General features: G+C 31.7%; 2 protein-coding genes across 7 annotated transcripts in view; both read right to left on the bottom strand.

Moving 5' to 3' along the window:
* LOC101210197 overlaps positions 1 to 1,260 on the bottom strand; it is a 45,815-nt gene extending 44,555 nt beyond the window's left edge. The window contains exons 1-4 of one of the 6 annotated variants that reach the window (XM_031883996.1): positions 844 to 1,260; positions 656 to 756; positions 357 to 573; positions 151 to 232 (exon numbers count right to left, since the gene is read on the bottom strand). In XM_031883996.1, coding sequence (XP_031739856.1) covers positions 151 to 232; positions 357 to 573; positions 656 to 756; positions 844 to 1,018 — 575 coding nt within the window. In that variant the 5' untranslated portion in view covers positions 1,019 to 1,260. The remainder of the gene's footprint in view (positions 1 to 150; positions 233 to 356; positions 574 to 655; positions 757 to 843) is intronic. The other 5 variants (XM_031883995.1, XM_031883994.1, XM_011655632.2 and 2 more) reach the window with 5 other exon arrangements.
* A 7,230-nt stretch (positions 1,261 to 8,490) lies between these two features.
* On the bottom strand, positions 8,491 to 12,016 carry LOC101203090 (FT-interacting protein 3). Its single transcript, XM_004144617.3, has 3 exons — positions 11,799 to 12,016; positions 11,451 to 11,532; positions 8,491 to 11,099 (listed from the first exon to the last, which is right to left on the bottom strand). Exon 3 carries the CDS (start codon positions 11,064 to 11,066, stop codon positions 8,736 to 8,738), a length of 2,331 nt encoding a protein of 776 aa, XP_004144665.1. The 5' UTR covers positions 11,067 to 11,099; positions 11,451 to 11,532; positions 11,799 to 12,016; the 3' UTR covers positions 8,491 to 8,735.
* Between the last annotated feature and the right edge of the window lie 848 nt (positions 12,017 to 12,864).

The following is a 12,864-nucleotide window of genomic DNA, read 5'->3' as shown; positions in this document are numbered from 1 at the left end:
ATCAAGTCATTTGTGAGATGTAAATGACATACTTGCACAAAAGATGAAACTCGTTGTAGCATTAGTCAGTTTTTACAACATTCGAAAATGTAAAAGCAAAATAGACCAATAAACATGAAAATCAGGGCAAGACTATGAGAAGGAATTTACCTTCCTTTACTTAAAATACATGTCAGACGTGGAATGCACGAACAGAGTACCTTCAACATATCATTGAATCTCTCTCTTAACCCTATCCATAAAGCAAAATAAATAACAAAAAGAAATAAAACAACACCAGAAACAGAGGGACGTTATTGTCAGCATTTTACTGAATGAATAAAAATAGAAATTTTAGCATAGAATGATACTACTACCGTTCAATGGAAGTTCACAAGGGACAGACTCGAACTCCACAAGACTACGGACAAGGATACACCAGCCAAGAGCGACATAGCGATCATCCTTTCTCACAATAATATCCGCAATATTTTTTATCAGCGTTAGGAAAATAAGTTCGTCAAGGAACAGCCAGTTAAGAAGCACCACAACTTGGCCCCCTCGCTTCCAGTTCTTATCCTTGAGTCTCAGCGTCTGCAAGATTACACTTGAAATTTCTAAAGACAGACTCGCATGTCTTATGTGCAAACGTAGAAAAGAAGATAAAAGAGATTACGTGTTCAATCATGGGGATGAGGATTTCATCTAAAGAGACATGGTTTTGAACAGCGTCCTTGACATATTGGTGCAGAAACCAGAGAGATTGGTGAATAGAATCTGTGAAAACAATGCAATTAATTGGTATATACTGAAAGGGAAACGAACAAAGAGGAATGCAGTGGGCGAATGAAATGAGAGCCGGACCTAGTGAAGAAGCTCCTTGGCGGTGGTCGGTTGAGAGACCGGAAACGGCGTTGTGTAGCTTCTTTGGGCGAGCAACGAGTAAGGTGGTCATAACTCGGCCAACTGTGACTGAAACCATAGATTGAGGTGCTGAGTCTGACTTCCATACGAGAAGTTCTCCTTCGTCTTCGTCCATTGGAGTGCAGCAGAACAGAACCGCTTGCGAAAATGGAAATGGAGGGGAAATTTGGCACGAATGGCCATGTATTTTAAAGGGAATTTTTTAGTTACATTTTAAATGTAGGACATTTCCAAAAAAAAAATCAAAAACCAGTAAAATTGTTTTTCCTGTGAATTTCGGCCATCCTCCACAACGAGATTCTTCCCAAATTTTTAAAAACTATTTCAACCCAATTTCTTGATCCATCTCGGCGTAGATTGTGAGTTTTGTTTTTAGATTTCAGTATAAAGGATATTCTCAAATGACAATGACAATAATGGTGTGTGAATGCCCTTATATATTCTCACAAATCCTAAAGCCTAAATCTTGTGCTCATTTCGACCGAGACTAAACAAGAATCGAAAAACATTTCTCTAATTTTTATTCTCCAAAATTTCAAACTTAAATCTGTGAGGGTGAATTACTTTGAACGATTTCATAATTTAGAGTTAGATTTTAGGTTATGTTACAATGTTTTATGTGAAATCTGAGGTGGGTGAAAAAATGTTTAGTTGGTTTTATGTTGTAGTTGGATGTAGAACTAGATTTTAAGTTAATGCATCTGGTTTTTCTTCCATGAATCTCGACAATTTCATCAATTTGGGCGGGTGCAAATGAAGAATCTCATTTGAGATTGATGAAATTGCCTCGAGATTCGTTGAAGGAGTTTCAAGATTTGTCGTGATTCACATCACTCCTAGAAAAATAGGTGTTCACACGAGATTTTCAGATAAAATATATTTTCGTGTAATTGAACTTTATATATTGATTTATATAATTGATACATTCTCTAATATATATATATATATATATTTTTGTATGCTTTCTCTTTAATGCAAATTAAAACTTAGAACTTCTCGTTTTTCTTTGACATTCAAAAAGTTATAGTTACAAGTCAATTTGAGCTTCAATCTTCTGGAATTCAAGTAAAGTTTAATCTTCTAAGTCAGTTATTTAGAGCTTCAATTATTTCTTCAATCTTATTTAGAGCTTCAATTATTTCTTCAATCAAAGATTATCAAATGAATGACAAGTGTCTCTATTTATAGAAAATTTCAAGTGTTGTCAATAAGAATAATCAATTATGAGTTTTACTTTAAAAAAATAGCAAAAATAATTTTAAATTGTTAGAATAACAAAACATAAAAATTAGAAAAATAAATAAATAAAACAATTCCTCAAATGCCGCGATCCAATATGAAAAATACAATTGTTCACCTAAACCTAAAATACACACTAATTGAAATAACATATGTTGCATAAAAACTCCCCAAAAATATAAAGATTAGAAAATTTGTCATTAATGGGAAGCTTCACATGTTCATCTTCCTCTTCCTCTTCTCTTTATTGGCAATTTCGCAGGATTTTGATTCAATTTTTAAAAAAGAGTCATGGTTCACTCAGCTCCGACAAAAATCATGAAACACGACGAAATTTCTTTAAGTAAAAACCTCTCAAACTTTCTCATATTGAACAAAGAACCACACACTTCTTCAATACATCAAAGAATTCGCCATAATATTTAACGGAAACAAATGGGACACAATGGACTTCTTCTTTAATTCTTCTCTCATTGTGTTTATCTCTTGTCGGTTGCCCCCTCTCTCAATCTTCTTCTTTACTTCTATCTAATAAAATCTAAAAGAAGAAGATTCAAATAATTGTAAAAATGTCATTGAGGCATAATTAAACTCTAAAAATTAAATTCAAACTGTTATTAAAAATATATATTAAAATTTAAATTCAAAATGTTATTAAAAATATATATTAAAATTTAAGTTCAAAATGTTATTAAAAATATATATTCAAATTGTTAATAAAAATATATGTCATGTATTATTTAATAAATTGTTTAAAATATAACAAATTTGAAAATCTTATATATATATTTGTCATTATTATAGGAGAGGTTGTTGCAATTTTGTCTAGCAACAAAATAGCAAATTTAGTTCAGAGTTACCAAATTTAGATGTTGTTTGCAAAATACATATTTTCGTGCTATTTCCAATATTATGTATCGTTTTTTTCTTTTGAATTATTCAAATACACTATATTTTGAATATATATATTATTTTATACTCAGACGAATGATAGTGTATCTTGATTACCAATTTTTTTACCTTTTATGTGTCTCAAATCTGTTGTTTATAACATCATTCATACTTAACAGGTACTATGTTTGAAAAATCGTTTTCATTGGTTATTATAAAGTTTGATTAGTTAAACGACTGTGATTATGATTCAATGATACTATTTAGAAAATCGTTATTTCCTTTTATGGAAGGAAAACTTTTCTTATCAAATGCATCATAATTATAAGGGACAATATCAAATAAAATCATTTTATGGAAGGTTTCTTAGTATTAAACAATATAAATATTATGATTTATCACATAGATCGAAAATTTAAAACTAAAAATATTAAGAAGAATTTGAGCTTACTAGTGAATTGATACGATGAACGGAAAAAAATTATCTTGTATCGTTTAATTCTAAAATAAAATAAAATAAATATATCATAAGTAAATAAAAAATAATACCTTCTTCAATATTCCAAGTGGCTGCTCGAAAATAAGATAGGGTTTTATTAATATAGGTTTTTTTTCCACTTTTACAAAATTATTTTCCTTATAGATAGAATTCGAACACGAGACATGAGAGTTACAAAGGGGACACAATCACGGAACTAGAAACTAATTTTACATTTAAAAGAACATTATTTAATATATATATATATATTATACTTTTAAACTTCAAAATTAATATTAAAATACAAAAACCGAGAATGTGAGGGGGCACGTATCCCCGACCCCTTCTTAAATCCGCCCTCGACTATAGACACTAAGCACATTAATCAAATCTATATATTAATAATAATGATTATAAAGTTAAATTAAAACTGTAATTTTGTTCGTGTGTGATTTTCACATGCATCGTTAGTAGTAATAATAAAATAAGTTTGAAAATGTAAAAGCCAAATTTCCGTTTAAATAAGGTTAGTATAAATGTTGTTATGTTAATAAGGAATTTTCCGTACTACAATAATTAAGGTAGATAGGATCCAAAAGCGAATGGGAAGGTTTGTCTTTTTCACTAAAAAAATCTAGGGAAGGTAGCCATGCTTTTTAGCAATTGACAGCCAACAATTTGGTAGCTGCCTTGGAAAAATCAAATAATAACAACAATAAATCCTACTTTTCTTTACTTGAAGCTTTGCTTTTCTTTTTTCATTTTTTTAAAACAACTAAATGAGAAGCTACCAACAAGTTGCACATTATCAATTCTAATCCTAAGTTTTTTATTTCTTTATATTATACCTCAGATATTCCAGATTCAACTCTCTTCTATGTTCTTACTCATAATATTATTACAAAAACAAAAACAAATTTCTCTTATACAATGAATGAATCATACAATTTTTTGTTAGGATTTTAAATTCACTCTTATAGACTAGTGGAATGAATTAGAATTAGAAACCCCAAATAAGAAAAGTAGAGAATTGTTACTAAGATAATTGTTAAAAGAATATGAGATGGTTTGGGAGATTGAGAGAAGACGGAAACCAAAAGTATGCTTTTTGAATATTCTACCGTGTTAGTGAATTTTTCATACCTCTATGTGGTTCTTCTTTTTATGCACTTAACAAATGTTAAAAGTTATATTAATTTACTGCTATTTAATAATTAATAATCAAATTAACCTTTCACTATGTTATTGTTTATTATGAAATTGACAAAAGTTTTTAAATAGTATTAGAACTAAAACAATTCATTCATTTTCTTTTATGAATTTTGGTAAAGACAACACATGTAAACAACCGTGTCATCATTTGGTCTGTTGAAATTCCTAAAGTATGAAGCTATTTACCAATATAAGAGAGAGAAAAACGAAAAGAAATTAAAAGAAAACTTCCAATTCATAGTAAAATACCCATCAAGAAGTTAGTTTTGAAAACCTACAAATTACCCTTTTATACACCCGCAGTCCAAACAATTGGAACCAACATCAGGGGGTGTTTGGTCCATGGCATAAAACTATGGGCTGAACATATAGGGTAAATGAAAAGGTTTTTTAAAAAAGAAAATTAGTTCTCAAATTTAAATTCATATTTTCACTTCCATTTTTCAAATAAATTAAATATTGAAATAATTTGAGTTAGGTTTAACAAAAATAAAGATTAAAAATTTATTTATAATTTTAGGTATTAAATAAGATATTTTTAGTTGAAATAGTTAGCGTAATTTTTTATTGGTTTGAGAGAATAAATATAGAATTTCTTTAATTTTTATATATGTTAAATAAAAAGATTTTTTTTATTACTCAAACAAAAAATAGAAAACGGTACATTTTGATTCAAAAAATAAAAATAAACCAACACATTAACTTTCCTTTCCATCTTTGTTTTATCATAAAAATACCAATCCCCTTCTCCATTAAAACTGGAAGAAAATAAATGGCAAGAGTTTAAAATTTTGAATATATTTGACACATAATTAAATTTTAAAACACACGATTTTACATAATTTTAAATTTTAAGAGTGTTATACCAGTGTACAAGATTTAGGATTTAAATATACAGTTTTCATTTTTTTCCTCTTTGGTCATTTTGACTAGAAAACTTAAGACTTATTTGGAATGAATTAGGAAGAAAGTGTTCTTCAAACAAAAAAAAAAAACCTCATTTTTATTTAAACTCTTTTGATAAAAAAAAAAAAAAAACAGTTTAAATATTACATTGCGCGCTAAAGGCCCCTAGGGCTCCATCAAATAAGCTCACAGTTATTTAATTTTCAGACATTTGATTCTAAACCTGCGCGTCAAACGCCATAAGACTTTGAGCACGGTATTTAACAAATATCAATATGACTGATAGAAGCATATCTATATCTATCATTGATAGAATCTGAAATTTTCTATGTTAATAACTATATCGAAAAAGAGAAATATTGACCTTTTTTCTATATCAATAAGGAAAAAATTGATTTGTGTTAAAATGCACTTTTTAGAAATACGTATTTATAAAATGGTTATCATCTATTATTTACAAGTGGTACGTAAACAACCTCAATTATAACAAATTACATCAGTAGAATGTCCAAGTAAACTTTTAGGACCGAGATTAGAGGTGTACATAAGCCGGGTTGGAGAAAAATTATGGATCAATACAAAGTATCTAGGTTGGCAAAAAAAATGAACCGGTTTAATATGCAATGGTCAATCCAACCCAAAAAATTGGATTGGTACAAGTTGGTTTATTTATTGAGGAAACCATGAGAGTGGCAAAATAATGGATAAAAAACTGAAAAATAGCAAATTCCAAAAATATTTTGATTTATAGCAAAACCGCCTAATGTAGACCTTTTTTTACTTTCTTTCCGTCGATTTTACGCATTTATAGAGATAATTTCTTGTCCAGCAGATACCATGTATTTGTGTAGGTTAAAGTGGTGGATTATAACTCAAAATCACGAATACAGTGTATTTGCAAATCATTCAATTTTGTAAAAATATTAAATAAATATTTATTTTCGGGATGAATATGATTAAATCAACATCCCTAGATTTATGTATGCAATTTATACCAGATTTTTGAATTTGTAGATTTCAAATGGAGTAATCAATAATTTATTTACATACATATATATATAGTAATAGCTATTTAATTCATGATGAATAATATAATTTCATCGTTGTCTGGAAGGTTTGCATAGTATTTATTAACATTTTTCATAGGTTTTAATTGTATGTAGCATATGTTATTTAATTACAAGGTATTTGGGTTTTAAGTGAACAATTGTCTTTTTCAAATTGGGTAGGGGCATTTAAGAGATTGTTTCATTTATTTATTTTCCAAATTTTTTGTTTTGCTATTCAAATATTTTTGCTATTTTTTCATAGTAAACCTCCTAATTTGTCATTCTTCTTGTCGGTCCTAATTTATTTATTTATTTAATATCCATAATTTAGATAAAAGTTCATATTGTTTTTCAATATGGAAGATGAACAAATTGTCATCCACGTTGCAAGATGACATATATGTGTTGTACAAAAGGAGGTTTACTTCTAGGTTTTAGGTTTATATATATACACATATATACATAATCGGGTTGGGCCGTGTCAACCCAATACCTTGCTTGCGCGACCTGACTACCCGACTCAACTCTTATTTTCTCCAATTTTTTAAACCGGCCCAACCCAACACAAAATTTAACCCAATCCAACCCAACACTTACAGTTTTGGTTGAATAATTCGTTGATCAGGTTATCGGTTTTCTTAACCCTCCTAATTGTTTAGGAAGGGATGAAAAAAGATTAAAAGTCTAATATTTAGGTTGATTCTAATTGGATGATCAATGGAAATGGGTCTCAATTGTTAAGTGTTATATTTGTTATTACTGTGATTGTGTGATTGTTGGTGTGTCCCAATCTTAAATTTTAAGCAATTTGATTGTGATTGAGCATGTTTATTTCAAATCACTAATTCAAAGATGAACCTAAAAAACAATAAATACTCTCATCACCCCATTCAACATGGAATTGACTACTCTCTCATTTATTCAAACTAATAGAATATCTATGAGTAATAAAACGTGAAAGTTTGTTATATTTTATAAATATTTTTATTCATTACACTATATTTAAAGATGTTCATTTTCAAAACATGATGTTACTTAATAAAAAGAAGATAATCAAATATAAAATAGAGAGGTGAAGCGATTGTTTAGACTTAATTTTTAAAAAACTAAAAAATTGATCAAGAAGCATGATCTAAAGAGTTTTTAAATTTTGTTTTTATGAATGGACTAATAACTCAATTATTTATGAAAATGTAGTAAAGAAAAAAAGAAATAGTGAGAAAACAAACAAAATTAACCCAAAAAAAAAAAAGAACTGAATAACTATTAAGTTACCTTGGTTGTTCAATTTTGATGGAACTCTCTTAAGTTTAGAGTGTAATCATTTCTTGTATATCTCTGAATTATTGAATGTTGTTCTAACTACCAACTATTAATTTCATTATGAAAAATGAAAATTAAATGCCAAACAACTATATGACCGAAGTGAAATATCTAAATATCTCTTGTCATTTCAAATTGAAGTTTAAAGATTAAAATAAAATAAATCTAAAATTCAAACCTAAAATGGGTTCCAAAATGAGAGGTGTATGGAGATAAGATAATGTGCTGTGGAACTAAGCTGATTGGTTGTACCCTTGAACTTATTTAGTTTTTAATTGACTGATACAAGAATATGCATATGCCAAATCAGCTGATTGGTTGTACCCTTGAACTTATTTAGTTTTTAACTGACTGATACAAGAATATGCATATGCCAAATCATAATTCTTCAAGGCAGTGTGGTTGCCTGAACTTTTTATAAATGTCCAAACAATAATAGAATGTAGATCCCACAAAATGGCCAATCTTAATGAAATTGTAATCACAATCTAAACTAAAGAAGAGAAGTTCAGTAACTCTTAATGCCAAGAAATTCTATTCAAAAGATAATTAACATAACACAAATCCACAAATAAAAACTGCCTTCACCTTTCTGGGGAAGGCCACCCATACATTTTAACTCTTGAATGCCCAAAAAAATGCCCCTAAACAAAGATATCATAAACTGCATACAAAAGCTTCATGTTTGCTTTCCCCATCATCATTTTACCAATAGATCAAAACAAATAAATCCATCATAGCATACAGTCTGTTCTGGCCGGCAGCCTTCGGAAGAAGTTGAGAGGCACAGACGGGAGCTTGTACCGAAACCTCGGATGTCTAAGCACATAAATCCCAGAAAGAAGTGCCACAACTTGGAATGGTGTAACGTACAGAACTATGGCAGAGACCAAGCAGAAGATCACAAACAATGCCGACGCTCTCGGGTCGCGCCAACTGAGTAGAGATTGCAGCCTTTCTCCTTGTGTTGCTAGGTCCCCAACAACAGTTTGGATTCTCCCCGCAATGCTCCTCAACCGATCGTACCTCATCCTCACAATGTCAGCAGGGCGAGAAGTTGGAAAAGTGTCAAACTCCTCATCGAGTTCATCGGGGTGAGAGGAATCGGCATGAGAGAGACGGGTGTCCATGTGAGGAGGGTGCCTTGGCCTCCATCTATAATGCCAAACTCCAATTAGGAAGAGATAGAGGAAAATTGTGGGAAGAATGAGCTCAGGGTACATGACAAGGATTATGAACAAGATATGTATAAGAACAGTTGTAATGGGGTTTCTCCAATTGCAAATCTGATCAAACCATTTTCCAACTGCAATCAGGCCACTAAAAACTCCCATGATTCTGAAGAAATTAGCCTTGCTTCTTCTCATGCTCCACATGTGGGAGCCTACATCAAGCATATACTCGACAACCTCTTTTCGCAGTGGTGGCTCAGCACGGCTCAGCCTCATTGAGACAATTTGTGTTGCCTGATGGCGAAGGCTATCGAGCTGGCTCACCGTTAACGGATGAATATAGTGCATTTTGGGAAGGAGTGGATGTGAGTACATATGCAGCATGTTTAACAAAGAAGAGCATGTAAACCTCACAGCCAAATGAATCTCACCCATTTTCTTCACCCCATTTGGGTGAAGAACCAGCAGAGGATATGAATGAGTATACACTCGATCTGTCTCGAGCGTGGAAAGACGAATTCTTACCTTCCCTATCCGAGCATCTTTTGATACTCCTGCCTTCTCTCCACCATGCAAATGGCAGTTGTCGAAAACTCCAATTGTAATGACAGTACAGGGATCAAAAACCTCCCAAGTGTACTGCTCGTTCCACTTGGGTATGAAGCTGTCGATGATTGTCCTCGTTCTAATCCACTTCTGCCCATACTTAGCCACACAGTATGCATCTGTCGTTCCACGACCGTCTTTTGTCTTCATTGGCATTAACCCCTGAGCATTCAGAATCCCCAATTCTAAAACTCCAATGCTGTTCTTCCAGAGTTGTTTTGCAGTCGGTCGAAGATCACTACTATAATGTGTTGATTCATCCAGGACATGGTAGCCACCTTCCAAACATATCCTCATATGAATCCTACTAGAAAACTTGATCTCCTTCTTCTTCTCCCCTTCAACAACAACAACATGTTTCTCAAGATTGAACCATCTTGTGTTCACAGCTCTATGGTCCAATCTCCTATCTATATATTGCAGCTGAATTGCACACCGTCCCAAGACCTCATCCTTGTTCGGCGCAACTCGGTCTTCCACACTTAAAATCAAAGGCTCTTCAAATGGTTCAGCTGCTACAAACATCAAATCCTCATTCCACATTGGGTTGATAGTTCTAGACTGAGATATTCTAGTCCTCAACGCCTGATTTCCAAGTATAGCCTTGACAAAAACCTCTGGATACCGACCTTTATCGGTTGGCTGCAGATCTTGAGCTTCAATGATATTCACCCTCAAATACCAAAGCTTGGGAGAAAGATACACTTTAGACCGAATATTCGCAAGCCCATCGGCTCCACTTACAGTTGCAGCATCCGAATTCCAAGCCTCAGGAAATGCTTCATCTGCTTGTGTTCCCATCCAAACAGCCAACATCAGCTCTCCTTTCACCTTGTCCCCTTTCCGATCATCCAACCGATACCATTGTGGGGCCAAAGGACTGTCCGGTGGTACCCTTCTTGGAACCTCATTCAAGTCAAAAAGAACTCTCCCCATGAAATCATCCTTCACAAAATCCTTATCCTTCACACTCACCTCAAGCACCGAAGCCTGAATCCGATCCTTCGAAAAGGCAAACACCTGATTCCATTCAGGATTCGACTTCTTTTCAAAATGCCGAGTCGTACCTTTGTAGTTTCCAAGCTTGACCTCCACATACGGATCGCAGCTACCAGTGACATCTTTCCCTGGCAAATCCTTCGCTTTGACGACCCGAACGTAGAGGTAATACATTTGCTCCACAAGGTCATAGGTGCTTGCTAGTTTGTCACCAGCGACCTTCCCCCCACCAAGGTGGGGATTGGTCTCTTTCAGTAAGAAATCCTCTGGTGGAGGCTTTTGCATCATCTTCACAGTTCAGTTGATTTTTCAAACGCAAACCTAAAAAAATAAAAACCAAAAACAAACTCCATCTTAATAGAAATATAACGTTATACATTACAAAAAACAAAATTTCAAAATTTTCCCACTTAACAAAAAAAAAAAAAACCTGAAACATCGGAAAACATAGTTAAAGACTAAAGGCGTAGCCACAAAAATCGGAAACTATAAATAAAAAAAAAAATCTTTGAATGTTACCGTTTACAGAACTCAGAACCGACTTCGGACTTTTAAAAAATACAACATAAACATTAAACAGAACAGTTCTTGATCTCAAGATGAGTAAAAACTATTTTGGAAAAAAAAATCCCAAAATTCTAAGAAAAAGCTTTAAGGGGTGTGAAAGTTCACCTGAGAAAGCAAAACCCTTGAAGAAAAAGAGAAGATTTTAGTGAAGTCTTCAAAAGCTTCAGATCTGAAAAGTCTTCAACCCCTGAAGAGAGAATGAAAATGCAAAGGAAGTGAGTTCATCAACAATCATAGATCCAAAGAAAACAGAACAAAAAAACCAAGAAACAAAAAAAGAGAGAGATTGTCATCCACTTCATTGTTGTTTGGCTAAAGAGAAAAATGGCAGAACAAGAACAACAAATCCATTTTCTCTCATTTTCTAAAGAACCAAACAGAGGAAAGAACTAAGAAAAACAGAGACCAGTATCACCAAGTGATGAATCTCAAAAAAAAAAAAAAAAAAAAAACCTTCAATTTCAATGGCATTCTTCAAAAGAGGACTAAAAAAGAAACCCCATTAGAGAAGGAAGGGAAATGCAGGTGGGCTTGAGAAGTGAGAAAGAGAGAGAAGAAAAAAGGCGGTTTTTAGGGAGTGAGTTTTTTTCTTTTCTTTTCTTTTTTTCACTCTGGGGGTGTGAGATAGGATCTGAAAGAGTGAAGCGGAGTATATACAAAGCGAAGAGAAGTGTACTTTTCTTTTTTCTTTTTTCTTTTTTCTTTTTTTAAGATATTCCTACCCCTATGTGTCTTCATTTATAATTTCCACAATATCAATTTAAGATCACAGGTTATTTTAATTTTAATTATATTAACTCACTTTTTAAAAAAATATATATTTCAATATCAACATACTAGAGCAAGAAAATAGTATTCAAGAAAATATATAGTATTTTTTTTCCCTCCTTTTTTCTATGAAGGCATAGAGAACAATGTTGTGATTATTGTTTGCTTTGTACATTTAACTTTTAAGAAGTATAATTAAACTATATTTAATTTAATATTCTCATGCTCAATACTCCTCTTTTAACTTACTTTGTTTGAAATCATGCTTAATATAATATCGGTTATTCTTAAGAAAAGATTTATTTAAAGTTCATAACTCGTTTTATTTAAAATTTATAAATTAAATAAACGTTGTACTAAATAAATTAAATTTAAGAGATTGATATCTAGATTAGCTACATTAGAAAGCTTACCTATAGAGTTTTGGATGCCTTTCTCAAACATAAAATTTTTAGATTGTGAATTGAAATATCCCACTTTACTCTTTTATTCTCCCTTCCATCTATATATATACACACATATATCACTCTTCATTTGCATTATTTAATTTTTTTTATAAAAAAAAACTATCAATCATACATATGGTTTTTTTATTATGTCATAGTTCTTATTATTTTTAATCAAAATAAAATTAGTCATATTGATAAAAATAAGTTTAAAATATACCAAACTAATTATAAATGAATAAATGAAGCCAAGGAGATTTGTTAAACATTAGGATTACACTGAAGATTTAAAGAAACAAACAGGG

Source organism: Cucumis sativus, chromosome 4 (assembly GCF_000004075.3).
Source record: "Cucumis sativus cultivar 9930 chromosome 4, Cucumber_9930_V3, whole genome shotgun sequence".
Taxonomy (NCBI): Eukaryota; Viridiplantae; Streptophyta; class Magnoliopsida; order Cucurbitales; family Cucurbitaceae; genus Cucumis; species Cucumis sativus.
The sequence above is the reverse complement of the archived record's forward strand: the minus strand, read 5'-3'. Positions and strand labels throughout refer to the sequence as shown.

Bases quoted from the DNA above. Each gene is read 5' to 3' on its own strand.
- LOC101203090 (XM_004144617.3), bottom strand. From the start codon at position 11,066: ATGATGCAAAAGCCTCCACCAGAGGATTTCTTACTGAAAGAGACCAAT.